Source organism: Aethalodelphis obliquidens, unplaced genomic scaffold (genome assembly GCF_003676395.1).
Source record: "Aethalodelphis obliquidens isolate GAN/ISIS:26980383/991018 unplaced genomic scaffold, ASM367639v1 scaffold1, whole genome shotgun sequence".
NCBI classification, from domain to species: Eukaryota; Metazoa; Chordata; class Mammalia; order Artiodactyla; family Delphinidae; genus Aethalodelphis; species Aethalodelphis obliquidens.
In genome coordinates this window covers 79035963-79059173 of record NW_020837945.1, presented here as the reverse complement: position 1 = coordinate 79059173, position 23211 = coordinate 79035963, and the positions used below count along the sequence as shown (strand labels likewise).

General features: G+C 40.1%; 1 protein-coding gene across 2 annotated transcripts in view; it reads left to right on the top strand.

Moving 5' to 3' along the window:
* Positions 1 to 23211, top strand: part of LPP (LIM domain containing preferred translocation partner in lipoma) — a 688992-nt gene that overhangs the window by 224220 nt on the left and 441561 nt on the right. For both annotated transcript variants that reach the window (XM_027109047.1, XM_027109037.1), the window contains exon 4: positions 9736 to 9936. In XM_027109047.1, the coding sequence (XP_026964848.1) occupies positions 9744 to 9936 (193 nt within the window). In that variant the 5' untranslated portion in view covers positions 9736 to 9743. The remainder of the gene's footprint in view (positions 1 to 9735; positions 9937 to 23211) is intronic.

The following is a 23211-nucleotide window of genomic DNA, read 5'->3' as shown; positions in this document are numbered from 1 at the left end:
GTGATTACTCTTGGCAGGTTATATGGTCTGAGCAAACATTGCTTCACAGTGTCACATATAGTGTCATGTAAATATGGCCTGAGATTTGTCAATAGAAGGTTTATATTCATTGAAGACCAAGTGAAACGTTTCTACGTTTCAAGATATATCTAAAATAGAGGTTTTCTTCTCTTATTCAATATGGTTTTATTGGGATATCAAAGTGAATTTGTAATAAAGAAGAACAAAAAAATTATTAAAAAAATTAAAATCAATGAAAACATCCCTCAAGTGCTAGTAATAGTCACTGATCTGTCTAATGGGTACAAAGGACTTGTAAACAGACAGCTAAAACACGGTGTTCGTGTATTTTAATACAGGTTTGAACAGGCTGTCAGGGGAAAGCAGACAGTGAGTGGCCATTAACTTGTGGACCTACCCACTTGGCAGTGGGTTTGGAATGAGAGGATTCCAGCCAGATACCACCAAAGGGATTGCTAGGCCTTGTTAGAGATGCTGTTGGTGATTTTTTTCCCATGGTCACTTTTTCATCCTGGTGGAGGGGCAGGGTATAAACCAGAATTTTAAACCCTTATGAATCAGGCACTCAGAATCTCATCTTTGTAAATCCAGATTTCCACTTTTAGAAGTAGACTTACTGAACTCAAAGGGCTCAAGGTATTGTTTGCACCCTTTTCTTGGCCTTGTACAGAAAAGTCTGCTAGAATCAGAGACTTAAGAGAAAGCTCCTTAAGAGTACATTTAAAAAATAAGCACAGCACACTCCCCAGACTAGCCTACCATTGCAGAACATAGCATGTTGGAGATCATCTCTTAATGCTCATTACTTTAGAGCTGGAGAATTTTTTTTTTTTTAACATCTTCATTGGAGTATAGTTGCTTTACAATGGTGTGCTAGTTTCTGCTGTATAACAAAGTGAATCAGCCATACATATACATGTATCCCCATATCCCCTCCCTCTTGCGTCTCCCTTCCACCCTCCCTATCCCACCCCTCTAGGTGGTCACAAAGCACCGAGCTGATCAGAGCTGGAGAATTTGAGGTCCAGACAGGGTACCTATTTTCTTGTTCACTTAACCAAGTAGAACTGTTGTCATTAAAGGTGACCTAGAGTGCAAAGTTGGGGTCTCATGACTTTAGTGCTGATCTCCAATGGCGTGGGTGCTGACTCTTTTGGAAGAGAAATTCTTTAATGCCATGTCTATTTCAGTGCCTTTTACCCACTCTTTCTAGTTATTATCCAAGAATAAGCAAGAGTTTCTCACTTGCTTAGTGAAACTTTTCCACCACAAACACCTTCCGGAAGCAGAACAACTGGGTTGAATCCAGGTGCAACTCCCTGTGACTTCTTAGCCATTGAGTAGCCTGTCCTGGCTGTTGTCACCCAGTTGCGGCAAATAAAAGCCCATGAGGTAGTAATTGGTTTGGTTCCATTCTCTCCTTTACCATCTTCTGAGAGGCCTGGTCTTCCAGTGCTGTTGTTTCCCTGTCAGGGTCGCTTGTTCCCTTCCCGTGTGATATTCTGAATCTGAAGTGACAGTGCAATGTGGATTATGTCTCCATTCCGCCTCACTTCTTTATCAGAGACAAATGTTTACTTGAACGGACTGATGCTTCTCCCTCTTTCTGCTTCTCAGTTTACTGACATCTGCAAGTGTAGTTGCGTTTTTCTTGCCACCAGCTGTGTTGCCAGTCATAGGGATTGCACCTTTCGCATTGATTTGTATTCGTACTAACTCTGTGCAAGGCAGGCTGGCATTTAACCTGTTGATTCCTGGTCTGCCTCGCCTCACTCTACCACCCCCAGTCAAGGGGACTCATAGGAGTGAAGCGGATTTGTAAGAAACCTCAGCTCACTCAGCTGGCGGACTTGTAGGGGGGGTCATGGAACATGAGGGTTTGAAGGAATGGTAGCAGGCATCTCATCTTCAGTTTACAGATAGGGAGACACACTGAGGTTCAAAGAGGTCAAGGGACTAAAGTCATAGAGCCAGTTAGTGGCTGAGCTGGAAATCCACCCAAGTCCTCTGCATCTCAGTCCAGTGTTTTTTCCAGTATTTCCATCTGTCTGTCAGATAGTCTACATAAATGTTTGGCATTTCTGTAGAGTTTTTCTCTCGTCACCCCTTCCGAGTAATGGCAGCTGTCCATGCAGAGAGTGGGGCACTTAGCTAGTGTGGGGCCAGAGTTGCCTGTAAAGAGAAGTGGAGTGAATGCAGTGACATTTTCAGCCCACGGTAGATGCTCTTTGCCCTTCCAGCTCTCATCAGAGGAAGAGTGATTACGTTTGCTATTCAGCTAACAATTGTGTGCAATTTTCAGCCTGCCTTGTTGTTTAACGTTGTCTTCCCATGCTTCCGTCACATGCCACAGCATATCTGCTTCGTAATTACACTGGTAGGGACTTACCTACACTGTTTGGAAAAGGGTTGCCTAAAGTACTTGTGCATAATAAATCTTGATTGATACCTTGGTAATCTCTGAGATCATTCTAAGGTTCCCTCCCACAATGGCGAGGATTGAAGAGACAGGGAAACGGGTGACAAAAAAAGAACAACAACAACAAAAAAGAGGGCTGTGTTTCCTCACTGATGACCTAAGAGGAGAATTATGGATGGTTTGGAATCTCCATGGCTGACTTTTACTTGTTTCTGGCTAGTTCTACAGTCGGGATCTTCCCTAGACTCATGAGTTTGTGCGTAGAGTTGTCGTTAGCATTCATCTAATAATCGAGTCCCATCATTTTCAGAGGAGGTCACTGTGATCCCAGAGAGAACAAAGGTTGCACTATGAGCTCATGGCAGAGCTGAAACTGGGAGCTGGGTCTGAATTCAGAAGATCAGGTGTCTTGCAGCTGAGGACCAAGATGTAGAAAAGGATCATTAGCTGTAGTCTAGGGAGGCACGTACAGTGTACCATTTTAACAGCCCCTTAAGAAAGCAGTTTTGAAACTCTAGGAAGGCACTGACTTTTATACAAAGAGGGAAGATCATGAAAAATCTCCAAAGGTATAGGACAGTGTTATTTAAATCTTAATTGCTTGTTTAAGTGGAGAAAATGTTGCTAAGGGACACGAATCCTAAACTCAATCGGCTGTCAACTACTTCTGATGTCTAAGTCACAAGGCCTCTCAGCCTCTCTTCTTCTACCAATAAAATAGTGTTGTTCATACCTGTCTCTTCTTTCAGTGTCATTCATTTATTCAGCAAACATTGACCAAGAGCCAGGCCTTTCTTGGGTTAATTGCCAAGGGAGATTTAGGGACTAATGCAACATAATTTAAAGATTAAAATAAACACTCTAAGTTAAGTCAATTATTCCCAACCCTTGAATCAGAATACATACATAAAGATTCCCAGATGAGTCTAGTGTGCAGTTTTGAAAACCACTTCTTTAAGCTTATAGCACTTGGTGTTAGATAATACCATACAACGGGGCTTGGTTGTTTTTAAAGTTTGGTGAGCTATGTAAATGTCTAAAGAAGAGTACTATCGATTGTAAGCCTTTTTTTTTTTTTCGGCTGCACCATGCAGCATACGTGATCTTACTTCCCTGACCAGGGATCAAACCCATACCCCCGCCGTGGGAACGCAGAGTCTTAACCACTCGACCGCCAGGGAACTAACTCCCTTGTTATTGATTTTAGAAAGGAAGCAAAACTTGAGCAAGCACTAGTTCACTCTGTTTTTGGGGATGACAGTGACTTGTCATCCACATGCTATCTTTAGAGGGGCTTGGTAGCCATTTTTAGTATTAAATGGCACCTTACCTGTAGCCCTAGGTTTTCCCAGCCATAGAGGAAGGGTCTTGGACGTCACATGGCCCTTTTCAGTTGTTTGTGTTTTCTTGTGTCTAATCAATTTGGCTAGACTTTTGGCTTCATCGATTTGTGATCCTGGGGCTCATGACAGTTAGGTTTGATGGAACAAAATAGAGAAGACATTTTGGCAGGTAGGACGTAGGAGCTAGGGATGGATGTGAAAGCAAAATCCCCTGTTTCTAAGTGATGACTTTCTTTGGGTTATGGTGTTTTCTTTTTCCTCCAAACAGACAGGTAGTACCGTGGTGAAGACCATGGCTTTTGGGTCCAAGACTTGTGTCCTAGCTTCAGCTTTGCTCTTCCTTAGCTGTGTATCCTTGAGCAAGTTATTTAACTCTTAGAGCCTTACTTTCTTGATCTGCTAAATATGGAGAAAGATAACCCTACCTCATGTAATAGTCAGAATGATTATGTGGCCAGTAGAAAATTGCTTGGCATATAGTAAGTCCTCAGTAAACACTTGCTATTTATTGTCAGTCTGTAGCTTTCTTGTACCCACTGAACAGTTAGGAGGTCTGTAGCTTTCTTGTACCCAGTGAACAGTTAGGAGGAGAAGACAGAAGAGCGACAGAGCGGCAATAAGTGAAACCTCTTAGGTTCTTCTTAATTGCTTTGCATTTGATGACAGTTCCTGAAAGACCAGTGCTTAGGAAGCCCCAGCTTTTTAACTCCCATCAGCAGTAGGCATCTTGCTTAGAGGAGGGCCACTTCTCTTGCTTTCCTCTCTTCTGATGGTGTTTGTGTATTTTCAGAGCCTCTGTGTAGATCTTCCCTTTCACTTCTTGCTTTCATGATGATTATATGCTTAGAGTGAAACCAATCGAGAACCAGAGGAAGTAAGAGCAGGGTAAGTTTTGGTCCAGCAAAACCAGCTCTCACCAGTGCTTATCTCTCTGTTTACCATGGGTCTCTTTCTGAGAAGCTGAGAAACCCCAGGGAAATGTTCTAATTCGTCTGTTCACTAAACTGGTGAGGTTTTCTCAAACCCATTTATCAAAATGAAGGGCTGTAATTAAGATTTCAGAGAAGGAAAGCACTCTAGAATATTAGAGCTGATTGGGACTTTACAGACATTCATTCTACAAATGAGCATCCTCTCTCGTTAAAGGTCACACTGGCAAAGCTGAGACTAGAACTGGGGTCATAGGGACTCTATGTCTCTACTATTGTATTTATCTCCTTCCTTGGGTCCATTTTGCATAGATTAGTTTTTCTTACATAGAATTTTCACTCCTGTTAGATTCCTTTTCAAAGATAAAAGTTCTAGCTTTTTATTTCTCTGCATAAGACCTTTAAATGAGCAAGGCTCATTTTAACCTTCCAAATCTTTCCCCCAAATATTCTAAGTCCCTCATTTCAGTTCAGCTGGTCTGCTGCCTTCTCAAAGAAATGCCTTGCTTCTTCCTTCAGTTCACAGAATTTTCAGGCATTGTCCTTTTGCTTATCCCTTTGTCTTTCAGAGCCCCCTAGCTTTCAGAGTACCCCTGTGCTACATCCTGTTACATACCCCAGTTGGTTTTTCTTTGTTTTTGTATACTTTGTGTTGCCCTTTTTCTCTTTTCACATATAAAAATACATCTTCCTCAGGTAGGCTTTAAACTCCTTGAAAACAGGATGATAATCTGAACCATCTGAGTACAGGATGAGACATTGCTTTATCTGGAGCTCTAGGGCTTGGCAAATAAATTTATTCATTTATTAAATTAACAGACATTTTTATTGAGTGCCTATTGTGTATTAGGCCATGAGGTTGGAGCATGATAATTACTTCTGCTCTCAAGGATCGAAGAGTTTAGTTTGTGATACAGGCAAGCAGAGAGGCAGAGTGACATGTGATGGGAGTGGTGACAGCAGTATCCCAGGTGCTGTGGAAATGTAGTGAAAGGGGACATAGCTTGAACTGGAGGACGGAGAATGTGAATTATGTCTTCAAGGACTAGTAGGAAGTGCTGCTCAGATCTAAATGATACATAGTACATGAGACATCATTTTTAATCAAGAGGTAGCTTGGGGGAAGGGGAGCAGAGATAAAACCTAGAGGAAATGGATGAATTTCCAGCAGAATATAAATGCTGAAAAATGACCTCAAAAGAAGTATACAACTGCTACAATTATTGTAGAAGTTCTTGGAACTATGATTAAGCTCTATTATTAAAGAAAGTTTCATATCTAGATGGCTTTACACTGAATTCTGATAAACCTTTAAAGATCAGATAGTTCCAATCTTATCAGTAAACTAATCCAAACAGTAGAAGAGGATGCAGAACCCCCATATCAAAACCTAATAATGATAAGTAAAACAAGTAGAGGAAAACGCTACAGAATGATCTTACTTAGTATTATATGTACAGAAATTCTATGTAAAGTAGAATATTTGATTCATCAATGTACCAAAACACGACAACTGTGACTGAGTAGGATTTTCTTCTAGGACTGCAAAGATGGTTCAGTATCTAGAAATCTATCAGCACTATTCATTACATCTCTAAATTAAGGGAGGGAAAAAAGAGGTGATTCCATCAGTGGACGCTAAGAAGGGAGATGCAGATTCTAGAAAGGGAGGAGTAACCAAGGAGATCAGCATTTATTCATTCACCCATTCATGCGTAAGATATTTTTCCAAGGGCTTCCTGGCCAGGCATTGCGCTGGTATAGTGAGACCACTTAGGAACTTCCAGCTTATTGGGGTAGATAGGCAGGTGATTAAATAGCTTACATGTGGACTGTTATTAGTATGAAACAAGAGCCTGGGAATTAAGTTACTCTTTCTGGAGGGAGCTAGGGAAATGTTCACAGCATCAGAGATATTTCAGCTTGGTCAAGATAACAAAAAGTGGGGGGTGGGTGTACTTGGTAGAAAGTAATGGCATTATAGATGGTGGACACAGCATGAGCAAGTTTTCAGGGTCATTAAATTTCATTATAAATCCTGGGAGTGGTGTCACCGGGCCATTGGTAACATATAGAAGAAAGGTTTGAGAAAATGCTGTTAAGGTCTTATGCAGACAGGTATTTGGCCAGACCCTGGCACTCACTGGAGGTGTCACTGGGGTTGCCTCCGTGGAGAGTACAGTGGAAGGGTGCTCTGTGGTGCTGGGGATAACTGAAAATATGGTGGGGTCCATGGTTTGCACATGGATGCTTGCATTTTCATCTTTCATATTCTCCCAGAAGTTTCCTGTTCCTTTATATCTGCAGAATTTCTGAAAAGGCCAGGATTCTACAGTCAGTTGGCAACGTGTGGTTGCTCTGGAAATGTGCCTCTTTGCTTTAGAAATCACTGTATCCTATATTAACCCATTTTGAAAGTTCCTATTTTGGAATAACTTGAGATTTATAGAAAATTTGCAAGGATAACATTAACCCATTTTAAAAAAAATCCACAAATAAAATTTATACTACAAATGTGCAGGGCACGTTAAAATGTTCAAATCTTTATTTTATCCTACTTGTTCCCCACTTACACTCACTTTGGTCTTGTTGAGAGTAGAACGGACACTTTATTCCCTTTTAGTAGAAAACTGAGGCTCAGTTAAACAAACAAAACCCAAATTAAAGTTTCTCAAGCCTGAAAGATGAGCTTGGTTTTGGTGTCTAAAAAAAAAATCTCCAAGACTTCTAAACGTGCAGCCAGTTTTAAGAACCAGGAGTAAACCAGACTCACAGTTGTTTTTCTGTATTGGTTTTGTGCTGGGCCTTAATGGTGGTTTAGGGATGTATAAAATATGATCCCCGCTCTTCCAAGGAACCTACAATTTACCAAGTGTCTGTGTACATTAGCATGTGTACAAGGTGCAGGGGAGGAAAATAAGGCCCTGCAACCAGAGTGAAAAGCCAGTGTCCCCACTGGCTTAAGTAACAGAACCCTCCTGATTCCTCATGGAGGAATTGCTTCACGTCATCCTCTTTGACTGAGAGACCTACACCTCCAACAATTTTCCTCCCCTCATTTTGCTTAGCACTTGACAGTATATAAAACACTTTAATAGGGCTTCCCTGGTGGCGCAGTGGTTGAGAGTCCGCCTGCCGATGCAGGGGATGCGGGTTCGTGCCCCGGTCCGGGAAGATCCCACATGCCGCGGAGCGGCTGGGCCCGTGAGCCATGGCCGCCGAGCCTGCGCGTCCGGAGCCTGTGCTCTGCAACGGGAGAGGCCACAGCAGTGAGAGGCCCGCGTACCGCAAAAAAAACAAAACAAACAAAAAAACCACTTTAATGTTGTCATCTCATTGGTTGTCATGAAACTCTGTGAGTTAAGGACAGGGAGCAGGGGAACCTGGGACAGCAGATAAGGGCAGCGGGGCTGCTCAGGGTCATGTCACCCCTCCTGGCGTGGTGTAATGCTACCCAGGCCACGCTGGGCCCCATCTCTCCCTGGCCATGCCACGTGCTGAGGCCTTTATTTTTTCCTGCATTTCCAGTTTTCTTTGTTGTTACAGACATCTGGAGGTAATTATGGAGGCCTCTCAATTAATTCAGTCCAATTAATAAATTATGGGATGGATTTGGGGCTGGGAGAGGGTGAGGGAGCCTTCCGGGCCTCCCTGCGCTGGAGAGCTCTTGCAATCAGACTTGGAGAGCCCTCCTCAGTGGCAGTCTGTGAGGCTTGGCCCCAGCCTGCAGGCTGCCTGTAGGGTTGGTTGGCTTACACTGACACCAAGACATCGTTCTTCTTTCCTCACAGAGTATCTTTTAATCCCAGTAGGATAGCCCCTGGACTGGCTGGTGTATCCCCTCCCTAGCTGAGTTCTTCCTAGAGGTCCTGTATGGTATCCGCTCAGCAGAGTTCCTGATGGGTGTTATACGGGGCTGCCCTGTGCATTATAGGGGTTGAATGTTTTAGCCCCTGGCTACTAAGTACCAATAATTGTCCTAGGCATTGTGGCAGATAGTGTCCCTCCTTGCAATTTCCAAGTGCCCCTTGGTGGGGAGCAGTACTGCTCCTGCCAGAGGGATCATTTTAAATGTCCTGCCATGCATTAGTCATACCCTTGTTTCAAGAATAAACCTTTGGGGGTTCCTTAATGCCTGCAGAATAAATTCAAACTCCTCAAGCTTGCATGCAAAGCTGTCAGTGCTTTGGTTCCATCCCACATTTTTAGTTCTTTTGCTAGCTACTTTTCCTTGTTCCCCCACAGCCACGCTAAATTGAAGTACTGTGTGCTTTTCTGCTCATGCAAGGTTGCCTCCTTTGTTGGGGCCTGACCTCTACTCAGCACTCAAGGCCCAGTCTGAAGGTTGCCTCATTAATGAGGTCTTAGTTCCGCTCCCTGCAAGAAGTGATCTTATCTTTTTCTACATTCCAGCAACACTTTATTTTTTTTTTTTACCTCATTTAGATAATATCACCTCATTTAGGTAACTTACCACCATTTAATTGATGTGGTAATCATTTTAATAGATTATTAATAAAATTGAAGCTTTTTTCCAACCTTGCTAGTATAAGATTCTCCTACCATAGAAACTTCTTAAGGTTAGGGACCATTTCTTACTCATGTCTATTTCCTGAAGAGTCCTAGGCACTAAAATAGGTAACTGTTGGAAGAGAGGAATTCTAGATTGGTTGAGGGGAGTCTTCAATTTTTCTCCTCCTCCAGTTAAGGCAAGTTTTTCATAACTCTCCTTTTTTTCCTCCCCTCCCCTCCCTCCCCCTCCCTCCCCCTCCCCTCCCTCCCCTTCCCCTCCCTCCCCCTCCCTCCCCCACCCTCCCTTCCTCCCCCTCCCTCTCCCCTCCCTCCCCTCCCTCCCTCCTTCCCTCCCTCCCTTCCTCCCTTCCTTCCTTCCTTCCTTCTCAGAGTCCTTTTTCAAGATTTTATTAAGTATGGATTAAGAAGAAGTAATAACGAAGTGAAGTATATTGCCTTCATTTTTGTGTTTCTTTAAAAACAACTGTTGTTTGTTTCTTTTTAATTCCAGATTCAACAATGTCTCACCCATCTTGGCTGCCACCCAAAAGCTCTCCTGAGCCCCTTGGCCATGTGTCTGCACGGATGGAGACCACCCATTCCTTTGGGACCCCCAGCATTTCAGTGTCCACACAACAACCACCGAAGAAGTTTGCCCCCGTCGTTGCTCCAAAGCCGAAGTACAACCCATACAAGCAACCTGGCGGTGAAGGTGAGTGAAGGATTGCAGAGGTGGGTGCCCCAAATGGGAGAATTCAATATAATAAAAAGTGATCTGTAGTACAATGTTGTGTTGGAACAAGGTAGCTCAAGAATTTGTGGTGTGGTTATCATAGTGTATAGACTGTCAAAGGTTAAAAGGCATCAAGTAACCATCTAGGCAGCTCTTCTTTGGGGAATAAAGATTGAGATCTCTTAGGGGTTATATGCCTATGGTTATACAGTGAGTTCGGGCCAGAGCTAAAACTAGAACCCTCATCTCTTCATTCATAGCTCAGTGCTCTTCTACTGCTGTGTCCTCCATCCCCATCCCACTGTCTTAGAAATGTGTCTACCACCCAGTCGTCCCTCCCCCTTGCCGTTGGACATGTGTCCAAAAATGATTCGAAACAGTGGACTCCCCTCTAATGTGAAGGGAATAAAGACACGGTTTCTTACAGAGAAGGAGGCAGAGGTGTGAGGAAGTCTAGCGGGTATGACAATCGATGCACACTCAAGGGGCGGGATGGGGCAGGTCCTATATTGTGTTGGCGTATGTGAGAGGGAGGAGAGAAGCAGGTAATGGCTGCATTTCAGACCCCTCTACGAGGGGTCAGATTCACCACGAGTGCTGTGAATGCCAGTGAGTTGTCCCCTTGGCCGACTCTTCCTGCATGGAGATGTCCCATCCTCGTCACTGTACTCTGTGAGGTTCTCCCACTGTCTAGCTGGTTCTCTAGGGACAGTGGCATCATCTCTGATCCTCTGCAGCTCTTTGCTCAAATGTTTGTTCTTTCTTAACATGCCACCTCACACCCTTCTGTCACCCGTCACAATCCTATTTGTATCACCTTCTCCAGTGTCTGGACTTGACCTAGATCCGAAGTAATCACTCCTTTCCCTGGGTTTCCACATACATCTTATTCTGACTGTCAACTTCCTACTTCTTTTGTTGTTCCTCCTGCTCATTGTGGAGCACAGGCTCCGGACGCGCAGGCTCAGCGGCCATGGCTGACGGGCCTAGCCGCTCCGTGGCATGTGGGGTCTTCCCGGACCGGGGCACGAACCCGTGTCCCCTGCATCGGCAGGCGGACTCCCAACCACTGCGCCACCAGGGAAGCCCCCTCCTGCTCTTCTATCTGCCACTACTGACCAGATAGTCCGCGTGAGGCACTATGCTTTTCATTGTCATTTTATTGCCTTCCCTATAACCCCATGAACTAAGTATTTTTTCACATAAAGAAATGGAAGCTTAGAGAAAAGAGGTGACATTCTCTGTGGTTTTGTGGCTACAAAGTTTCTGAAGTGAGGCTGTGGTCTTCACCCAGCCTGCTATGCTGCTGGTCCTTCTCTTCCTGGCATATGTGGCACTCAGGCCCCATACGATGGTGATACTTCCCTACTTCCTTATAAGAATGTAAGCTTTGTTTCCCCATTTAAGCAACAAGACGTGGTTTCTCACTCATCCTTATGTTCCTCTTGGCTCTTATTATGCTACTGTGTTTTTAGTGGGAATGATTGTGTATGGTCAAATGTATGTCTGTATGTTCCTATGTGTATATATATTTGGATGGGTGGCGGATGGCTGCATGGGTGAGTGCACTGCTCAGTAATTCTTCTCTTGCAATAAACAGTTTGGAATGTGGCATCCTCTCTCGAAGCAACTCAGTCTCGCTGAATTTCTGAAGTCTTGAGTCTTTCTTGCAATTCTGCCAATCTCTCTTTTCTTTTTAATATAACCTTTTTTGAATACGTAAAGGAAGAAATTTCCCTTGCATATATACATTTTAAAGACAAACGTGGATAAAGGTTCATGGATATTCAGACTTTTTAAAATACAGCTCCATCTCTTCATCTGCTATATATTATGACATGATATTTGTTAGAAGTGTAAGATTTGCTTTCCTTTATATTTAATTTAAATGTTAGTGCATCCTCTGTTGCTCTCAGTGTTTTTATAATTCATGTTATTTTTGTTTAATTTTTTATACACTTTCTAAAGTTTATATCCATTTTCTTTTTTTGTCCATTTAGAATGTTCTGTACCATTAGTGAAATCCCCAGGTAGTAGGTAACACAGTTTTCATTTACCGCGTGAGTTGATGAGGTCTCGTGTCTCAGCTTACGCCATTGCCATTCTTTGCCTATGTACATATGCGCCCTCAATATCTAGCCCATAAAGCCTTAACATTCATAGCTTAATTCAGGCCCTGACTTCGAAGAACCTCAGCCACAAAGACAGAGTGTAGAACTAACAGAAATCACACAGTCCACCTTTCGCTGGTATAAAGATGAGAACTGCAGTGCAGAGAGTGTGAGTGTTTTTTTCAGAGATGCACGGCCTGCTTGTGGTCAAGTTGGTACCAGTCCTCGGGTCCCCTTTGTTTGAGTCCAGAGTTATCAGGACTTTGTATTGTATTCTACTCTGTCCCTCAGCCATAACCTCTATGTGTCTCATACAGTCCTTTTCACAACTGTCCTTCTAATAGATTTACTTGTGTATGGTCCTGTCTCCTTTGGTAGACTCGGACCTTTTAGAGGCTGGGGCTGCCTGACTCATGCCTTTACTCCCAACAGCCTCCAGCAGGACACCTGACACCTAGTAGCTACTCAATGATGTTTGTGGTGATAATAGTAAAGTACAGCAATATGAGCATGCTTTTCCAGGCACAGATTCGAGCTTCTTAACCACTTTTTAGGCTTTATGGTTCTGTTTGAATTTCTTTTACCTCGTCGTCCCATTCCTTGAGCTTTTTAGCCCAGGATTTGTTTAACCACTGCTACCTTGAAGTTACCGATTACATTTCTCACCTTCGTATTATGTCTGTAATCTCTGGGGTTTGCTTTCTCATTTTTAATTTCTGACTGTGAAAGTAGAAAAAGTATCCACATGTTTTCCACATCAACTTATATTTATGTGATACTGTATGTTATAATTTTTTTACAAGGTATTCTGCTAATAACTTTCTCTAAAGGGCTTTGGCACATTTAAGAGTAGGTGTACTTTTTTTTCCAAGTTAGTAGCTCTTTAGCCCTTAGGGTCTTTTTATTTTACTACCATTGTTCTCATTTTTCATTGATTTTTTTTTTTTTCAACAACTTGTGTGTCTCTTGGAATGCCCCTGTATTTCCAAATACCTCTTTGTGTCCTGTACTATATGCTTATGAGCCCATATATATATTTTATTGTTTTGTCTTCTTGTAAATTTTACCATGTTAAGTGTCTACGTATTTTTTTATGGAATGAAGTTGGTATGTATATATGGTTTTGTCTCATCACGTTCTGTTCTAGACTGATGAGAGCAATAAGATGATGCAATTTTTCTTTTGGTCTTTAAAGTACTAGCAGTAGTTTTTTTTTTTTTTTTTTTTTAAATACGTATTAGTGGATATATGTCAATCCCAATCTCCTAATTCCTCACACCACCACCCCTACCCTGCCACTTTCCCCCCTTGGTGTCCATATGTTGGTTCTCTACATCGGTGTGCCAGTTTCTGCCCTGCAAACGGTTCATCTGTACCAGTTTTCGAGGTTCCACATATATGCGTTAATATACAATATTTGTTTTTCTCTTTCTGACTTACTTCACTCTGTATGACAGTCTCTGGATCCATCCATGTCTCTACAAATGACTCAATTTCGTTCCTTTTTATGGCTGAGTAATATTCCATTGTATATATGTGCCACATCTTCTTTATCCATTCATCTGTCGATGGGCATTTAGGTTGCTTCCATGTCATGGCTATTGTAAATAATGCTGCAATGAACATTGGGATATCTTTATGAATTACGGTTTCTCTGGGTATATGCCCAGTAGTGGGATTGCTGGGTCATGTGGTAATTCTATTTTTAGTTTTTAAAGGAACCTCCATACTGTTCTCCATAGTGGCTGTATTAATTTACATTCCCACCAACAGTACAAGAGGGTTCCCTTTTCTCCACACCCTCTCCAGCATTTGTTGTTTGTAGATTTTCTGATGATGCCCATTCTAACTGGTGTGAGGTGATACCTCATTGTAGTTTCGATTTGCATTTCACTAATAATTAGTGATGTTGAGCAGCTTTTCATGTGCCTCTTGGCCATCTGTTTTTCTTCTTTGGAGAAATGTCTATTTAGGTCCTCTGCCCATTTTTGGATTGGGTTGTTTGTTTTTGTGATATTGAGCTGTTTATATATTTTGGAGATTAATCCTTTGTCCGTTGATTCGTTTGTAAATACTTCCTCCCATTCTGAGGGTTGTCTTTTCATCTTGCTTGTACTTTCCTTTGCTGTGCAAAAGCTTTTAAGTTTCATTAGGTCCCATTTGTTTATTTTTGTTTTTATTTCCATTTTTCTAGGAGGTGGATCAAAAAAGATCTTGCTGTGATTTATGTCAAAGAGTGTTCTTCCTGTGTTTTCCTCTAAGAGTTTTATAGTGTCTGGTCTTACATTTAGGTCTCGAATCCATTTTGACTTTATTTTTGTGTATGGTGTTAGGGAGTGTTCTAATTTCATTCTTTTCCATGTAGCTGTCCAGTTTTCCCAGCACCGCTTATTGAAGAGACTGTCTTTTCTCCATTTGTATATCCTTGCCTCCTTTGTCATAGATTAGTTGACCATAGGTGTGTGGGTTTATCTCTGGGCTTTCTATCCTGTTCCATTGATCTGTATTTCTGTTTTTTGTGCCAGTACCATATTGTCTTGATTACTATAGCTTTGTAGTATAGTCTGAAGTCAGGGAGTCTGATTCCTCCAGCTCCGTTTTTTACCCTCAAGACTGCTTTGGCTATTCGGGGTCTTTTGTGTCTCCATACAAATTTTAAGATTTTCTGTTTTAGTTCTGTAAAAAATGCCATTGTTAATTTGATAGGGATTGTATTGAATCTGTAGATTGCTTTGGGTAGTATAGTCATTTTCGTAATATTGAGTGTTCCAATCCAAGAACATGGTATATCCATCTGTTTGTATCATCTTTAATTTCTTTCATCAGTGTCTTATAGTTTTCTGCATACAAGTCTTTTGTCTCCCTAGGTAGGTTCATTCCTAGGTATTTTATTCTTTTTGTTGCAGTGGTAAATGGGAGTGTTTCCTTAATTTCTCTTTCAGATTTTTCATCATTAGTATATAGAAATGCAAGAGATTTCTGTACATTAATTTTGTATCCTGCAACTTTACCAAATTCATTGGTTAGCTCTAGTAGTTTTTTGGTGGCATCTTTAGGATTCTCTACGTATAATATCATGTCATCTGCAAACAGTGGCAGTTTTACTTCTTCGTTTCCAATTTGTATTCCTTTTATTTCTTTTTCTTCTCTGACTGCTGTGGCTACAACTTCCAAAACTATGTTGAATAGTAGTGGTGAGAGTGGACATCCTTGTCTTGTTCCTGATCTTAGAGGAAATGCTTTCAGTTTTTCACAATTGAGAATGATGTTTGCTGTGAGTTTGTCACATATGGTCTTTATTATGTTGAGGTAGGTTTCCTCTATGCCCACTTTCTGAACAGTTTTTATCATAAATCGGTGTTGAATTTTGTCAAAAGCTTTTTCTGCATCTATTGGGATGATCATATGGTTTTTATTCTTCAATTTATTAATATGGTGTATCACATTGATTGATTTTTGTATATTGAAGAATCCTTGCATCCCTGCGATAAACCTCACTTGATCATGGTGTATGATCCTTTTAATGTGTTGTTGGATTCTGTTTGCTAGTAATTTGTTGAGGATTTTTACATCTATGTTCATCAGTGATATTGGTCTGTAATTTTCTTTTTTTGTAGTATCTTTGTCTGGTGATGGTGGCTTTCATAGAAAGAGTTCGGGAGTGTTCCTTCCTCTGCAATTTTTTGGAAGAGTTTGAGAAGGATGGGTGTTAGCTCTTTGCTATATATCTGATAGAATTCACCTGTGAAGCCATCTGTTCCTGGACTTCTGTTTGTTGGAAGATTTTTAATCACAGTTTCAATTGCATTACTTGTGATTGGTCTGTTCATATTTTCTATTTCTTCCTGGTTCAGTCTTGGAAGGTCATAACTTTCTAAGAATTTGTCCATTTCTTCCAGGTTGTCCATTTTATTGGTATAGAGTCACTTGTAGTAGTCTCTTAGGATTCTTTGTATGGTCTGTGGTGTCTGTTGTAACTTCTCCTTTTTCATTTGTAATTTTATTGATTTGAGTCCTCTCCCTCTTTTTCTTGATGAGTGTGGCTAATGGTTTATCAATTTTGTTTATCTTCTCAAAGAACCAGCTTTTAGTTTTATTGATCTTTGCTATTGTTTTCTTTGTTTCTATTTCATTTATTTTTGCTTTGATCTTTATTTCTGCTCTGATCTTTCCTTCTACTAACTTTGGGTTTTCTTTGTTCTTCTTTCTCCAGTTCCTTTAGCTGTAGGTTAGATTGTTTATTTGAGACGTTTGTTGTTTCTTGAGGTAGGCTTGTATTGCTATGAACTTCCTTCTTAGAACTGCTTTTGCTGCGTCCCATAGGTTTTGGATCATTGTGTTGTCATTGTCATTTGTCTCTAGGTATTTTTTGATTTCTTCTTTGACGTCTTCAGTGGTCTCTTGGTTATTTAATGTACTGTTTAGCCTCCCTATGTTTGTGTTTTTTACATTATTTTTCCTGTAATTGATTTCTAATCTCATAGCGTTGTGGTCAGAAATGATGCTTGATATGATTTCAATTTTCTTAAATTTACTGAGGCTTGATTTGTGACCCAAGCTGTGATCTATCCTGGAGAATGTTCTGTGCACACTTGAGAAGAAAGTGTAATCTGCTGTTTTTGGATGGAATGTCCTACAAATATCAATTAAATTTGTCTGTTATGTTTTGTCATTTAAAGCTTGTGTTTCCTTATTAATTTTCTGTTTGGATGATGTGTCCATTGGTGTGAGTGAGGTGTTAAAGTCCCCCACTATTACTGTGTTACTGTCGATTTTCTCTTCTATAACTGTTAGCAGTTGCCTTATGTATTGAGGTGCTCCTATGTTGGATGCATGTATATTTATAATTGTTTTATCTTCTTCTTGGATTGATCCCTTGATCATTATGTAGTGTCCTTCCTTGTCTCTTGTAACATTCTTTATTTTAAAGTCTGTTTTATCTGATATGAGCATAGCTACTCCAGCTTTCTTTTGATTTCCATTTGCATGGAGTATCTTTTTCCATCCCCTCACTTTCAGTCTGTATGTGTCCCTAGGTCTGAAGTGGGTCTCTTGTAGACAGCATGTGGATGGGTCTTGTTTTTGTATCCATTCAGCAAGTCTTTGTTTTTTGGTTGGAGCATGTAATCCATTCACGTTTAAGGTAATTTTCGATATGTATGTTCATATTGCCATTTTCTTAATTGTTTTGGGTTTGTTTTTGTAGGTCCTTTTCTTCTCTTTTGTTTCCCAGTTAGAGAAATTCCTTTAGCATTTGTTGTAGAGCTGGTTTGGTGGTGCTGAATTCTCTTAGCTTTTGCTTGTCTGTAAAGCTTTTAATTTCTCCATCAAATCTGAATGAGATCCTTGCAGGGTAGAGTAATGTTGGTTGTAGGTTCTTCCCTTTCATCACTTTAAGTATATCATGGCACTCCCTTCTGGCTTGTAGAGTTTCTGCTGAGAAATCAGCTGTTAACCTTATGGGAGTTCCCTTGTATGTTATTTGTCGTTTTTCCCTGATGCTTTCAATAATTTTTCTTTGTCTTTAATTTTTGCCAACTTGATTTCTATGAGTCTTGGCATGTTTCTCCTTCATTTATCCTGTATGGGACTCTCTGCTCTTCCTGGACTTGGGTGGCTATATCTTTTCTCATGTTAGGGAAGTTTTCGAATATAATCTCTTTAAATATTTTCTCGAGTCCTTTCTCTCTTCTCTTTCTGGGACCCCTATAATGCGAATATTGTTGCCTTTAGTGTTGTTCCAGAGGCCTCTTAGGCTGTCTTCATTTCTTTTCATTCTTTTTTCTTTATTCTGTTCCGTAGCAGTGAATTTCACCATTCTGTCTTCCAGGTCACTTATCTTGTTCTTCTGCTCAGTTACTCTGCTATTGATCCCTTCTAGTGTATTTTTTATTTCAGTTATTGTATTGTTCATCTCTGGTTGTTTGTTTTTAATTCTTCTAGGTCTTTGTTAAACATTTCTTGCATCTTCCCGATCTTTGCCTCCATTCTTTTTCCGAGGTCCTGGATCATCTTCACTATCATTATTCTGAATGTTCCCTATCTCCACTTCGTTTAGTTTTTTGTCTGGGGTTTTATCTTGTTCCGTCATCTTTTACATAGCCCTCTGCCTTTTCATCTTATCTATCTTTCTGTGAATGTGGTTTTTGTTCCACAGGCTGCAGAATTGTAGTTGCTCTTGCTTCCCGACACAAAGTCTGCTAGTGTTGGAGGGTCTCCTGCAGAGGTGGGGGGCACCTGTGGCTCACCACGGGGACAAGGACACTGGCAGCAGAAGTTCTGAGGAGTACTCCTTGGCGTGAGCCCTCCTGGAGTCCGCCATTAGCCCCACCCAGCAGTAGTGTTCTTTTTCCTGTAATCAGGGTCCTTTCTTTGCTTCAAATTTTCAAAAATTCCTCAGAGCCTTAGACTTTGATGGCAGAGTAGGGTATAGATCTTTCTTTTTTTTGTCCTTGGTAGATACCAAAGTACGTGAGCTTTTTTCCTGTACTAATACATTATTTTATGGAGATGGTTTTGAAATTTTCCTACTGTTATAACTCTGGCAGTTGGAAATTTTCTCTTTCTGTCTCTCTCTCTCTCTCTCTCTCTCTCCATAGTTTGGCTGAATGACATTTGATAATATTTTGTATCCCTCATTACAATAGATTATCATACAGAATGATTTGTAAAGTTTGCAAGTTTGTAAAGTTGGAGTTATCTTACGGCTTGAGTTTGACTTTCTCCAGTGTCTCAAGTTTCTTTTAAAAAATATTTTTTATATAAGATTTTTAAAAAAATAAATCCATAGGGTACAAATTCCAGGTGACCCTTTCAGTAGAATTCCTTTTACTTGTACACTCCTTTGTAGTTCATACAGCACTTCCATATTTATTGTTATTTAATTCTCAAAAGAGAGTTTTTACTGTAGCTCTCTGAGTTAGGTAGAACAGATGCTATTGCCATTTTACTGAGTGGTAAACTACCAGAAGTGAAATAACTTTTTCCATAATCATGTAGTTAGTAAAATTGTAGAGCTAGGCTCTATTCTTTATATCTAGGGCTCTTGCTGATTTTAAAGGTTTCTATTTATTAGAGATTGGGCTAGACAGCCTCATCTATTTTAACTCCATTATTTTATTATTTCATGATTTTTCTTTGAAATTAATTTCAAAATGGTTGCTCTTTTCACAAATTTTTCCCATGTATATTACCTTACACACTTCTGTAAAACATAAACAAAGCCTCTGTTTTCAAGCTTTGCCTACATCGCTTCACCTTGACTTGTAAAGTCAAATCAGAATAGGTGAAGTGAATTCTATTCTCTGAGGGTCCTAAGCCTGGAAATTTTTTACTAGATCTCTCTGTGCTTTCTACTACCTGAGGTTACTAACCCATTCTATGGAGAGGGAATAGTTATAGGTGATTGATAATCTGGGGTAAACATAGTAACCAGAGCAAACGTCCTCATAAGCAACTGATCTCCCCTGATGGAAATGGCAGCCAAGCTTGTTTCCATTCCACTCTCCTGCCAGAGCCATTCTTCATGTTTTAACCACAAAATCTTTGCGCAGCAGAACTAGAAAAGTGTTTGAAGGTTTTCTAGGCCAGTTCTTTTACTTGTCAGATGTGAAAACTGAGTCTGAGAGGGAAGAGAATGTCTTCCAAGGTTACCCAAGAGTTTGGGGCTGAACTGGCTCCAGAGCTCAGGCCCTGAATGTGCTCATTCCATTGGGTCTGCACTGACTTAGATTGGAAGAGACAAAGTTGGGGCTTGGTTCCTAGGAATTGATGAGTCTGATTATTGTTACTTGGTGCACAACTAGCTTTCAGTGATATGAAGTCATGTAACTTGGTCAGGCAGCACATATTTGTTTTCTCAACAGATCGCTAAAATGTGAGGGAAACGGATGGCCACCTATGGCAGTATATTTGAAGAAGTAATTTAGAATGGATTTTTTCTGCCATTTTTAATCTTGCCCATATAAGGCAATTTGACGCTGCTTCTCTTCTTACAGTTAGTAAAAGCTTTTTCTTTTTTACACCTGGAATAATTGGTAGTAGAAAATATATAAGGACTGATGGTGAGCTCTGAACAAGGTGATGTTAAAATATTTATACTTGCAGTTCACGCTCCTGTCTCTGGAGTCCTATCGTCTCTCTTCCCTGACATGAAAGGTGAATCTGGCCTGTGATTTTGGAGGTACAAATGGGAAACATCTTCTTTATGTAGTTCTGACAGTCCTGTTAAGTTGCCAGCCATCACAGAAGAACACTCGCGACTTCTCAGACTGTTTGTTATAACCAGGCATGGTCTGTCAAGAGGACAGTCGCAGCTTCACTGAAACATCAGGAACTCTAATGAGACTCGAGTTTGACTGGCATGTCCCTTTTCTGGTTCAGGGTAAGCATCTCGAGCCTCATCTATCACTGTGGAGTGCCAGTACATGAGTTTTAATTTTCAGAGCCTCGGGGAAAAAGGACAAGCTGTTCATTCATTAAAGGGTTGGGTAATAATTGTATTAATTTGATCTTTACATTGCACCTTCCTGAAGAGGAAAGAACTTGTAATTCTTTGGGTGAAATCGTGAAATCAGATCTTACTAAATATTCATAGGCCTTATTGACACTGCAAAGAGCCAAGGTTCAGTGCTGACTTGGTGGTCAGGGTATTTACATGCCAGCCTCAGTTTCACCACTTGACCTTGGGCATGACAATTTTCTATTCCATATTTCTTAATTTATAAAACTAGTTGTTAATATTAATTATCTCACCAGATTGTTTTGAGGATCAAATATAACAGTGAGTGTAAAAATGTTTTATAAATTATAAAATACCTTACGACTCTAGAAATTACTTTTGCATACTTATTCAACAATCATTTACTTAAAACAGAATTTGTACCAGACACTCTTCTAGGGGCTGAAGTAATGGGCAAAACAGAGATTGATCTCTGCCCTCATAGAGTGTATTTCTTGTTATAATAAAAATAACTAGTTGCTTTTATTAATATTAAGTAATATTGATAAAATTATAAAACAGTATTTATTTAATAAATGCATTTCATAATTTTATACACACTATTACTAATAATTTTTCTAAATTATAATACTAGTACTATAAGACTAATAAGTATATAGTAATATAAATATAATTATTACTACTAATAATATAAATACTGGTAAACAGTATTAACCTCTAATAACAATGATAGGAATCACAGTGCCTCAGTTTTATATATATTATAAAATTCTTGAACCAGGATCAATCTTAAAAATTATCTAATACAATTTCATTGGTCAGATAAGGATAGTTAATTCCCTAATGCATTTCTAGGAGGTATGGGACCTTTTCTCTAGGAATGCTGTAAATAACAAATCAAAATTGTTGAATACAGACAGGGGTTAGTACCTCAGTTTTCAAGGCTCAGAGCGGTCAGGTGGTTTGTTCAATATTACAGAACCAGAAGTGGTGAAGCTGAGTCTGTATCCTGTGAGTCCTTCCATTATGGCCACTGTTCTGTGTCACTGAAGTGTTTTGGGTGACTTGCTTAGAATCTACAGTGATAGAATTAATGTATGTGCACAGAGTGAGTGGATTAGATGTTTTAGAACAAAAACGAATTCCTGAATTGTTGACAAAAACCTCTTTTATTTTGTAACCTGTCAGCTTAATTAACTGCTGAAGTGAATGCCTTCATGAGGTGGTAGATTCCTCATCCGTGCCTGACTCCAAAAACTGTGAATAGTGCAATATTGTGTGGTGAGGTGCTCTTTAATCTTCATTTTTAAATTCTATAAATGTGTGATACAATTTTCACTCCATGTTTTAAATGTGAAGAAAGCTTAATTTCTTTTTCAAGAATAAAAATAAATGTAGAACTACAATAAGGCGTCACCATACACCCTTAAGCCAGGTAAAATAAAAAGTCATATATGCTGGCGAAGGTGTGGAGAAGCTGAATCTCTCATACGTTGCTGGTAGTTGTATGTAAAATGGTGTAATAACTCTGGAAAACTCTTTGGCAGCTTTTTTTTTTAAAACCCACATAAATGTGTACTAACCATATGATTTAGCAGTTGTACCCTGGAGCATTTAATCCAGAGACATGAAAAATTATGTTCACAAAAACTCCTGTACATGAATGTTCATAACTTTTTTCATAATGGCAAAATACTGGCAACGTCTCAAATGTCCTCCAATGGGTAAATGTTTAAACAGACTCAGGTCCATGCATACAGTGGAAGAGTACTACTCGTTAATAAGAAGGAGTGATCTATTGATACAGGCAGCATCCTGGATTCACCTCAAGGGCATTATGCTTAATGAAAAAAGAAAAATCAGTCTTGAAGGATTACATATACCGTATGATTCCATTTATAAGACATTCTTGAGATGACTAAACTCTAGTGATGGAGAACAGATTAATGGTTGTTAGGGGACAGGATTGGGGATGGAGTGGGGCAGGGAATTCATACCAAGAAAAAGCAACAGGGAATGGGTGGTGGAAGAGTTCTGTATCTCAATTGCAGTGGTGGTTACATGAACCTGTACATGAGTTAAAATAGCATAGATCTATATACACAGTCAAAGGAATTCAGGTTAAAATATGGTGAAAACTGAATAAGGGCCAGTTAACAGTAATGAAACAATGTCAGTTTTCCTGGCTTGGATTTTGTATTATATCCTTATCAGACGTTACCATTGGGGGAGGCGGGGTGAGCAGTACATGGGACCCTTTATACTATTTTTACAACTTTCTGTGAGTCTATATTTTAAAATAAAAACTTTCTGAACAATAAGGTAAATACATACATGTAGATTTCTTAATGTTTTCTTGTCCTTCTCAAGGTGCCATCTTGCATGCACCATTTGAAGATCCCTGTTACAATGGTGGTCTACACCAGTGTTTTTCAAAGCTGGCCAGTCATCAGAAAGACTTGGGGAACATTAAAAAAAAAAAAAAAAACAAACCACGGTCCCTGGGGCTCATGTCAGTCCTACAGAATCAGAATCTCAGGGCATGGGTCCCAGAAATCTGCATTAAAACAAAATGAAATAAAACTCGCCAGATAATTCCGACTGACACTCAACCAAAGTTTGGGAACCATTTGTTTATTTCAGTAACTCCAGGGGCCAATCTTTTAATGCCCTTGAACCTTC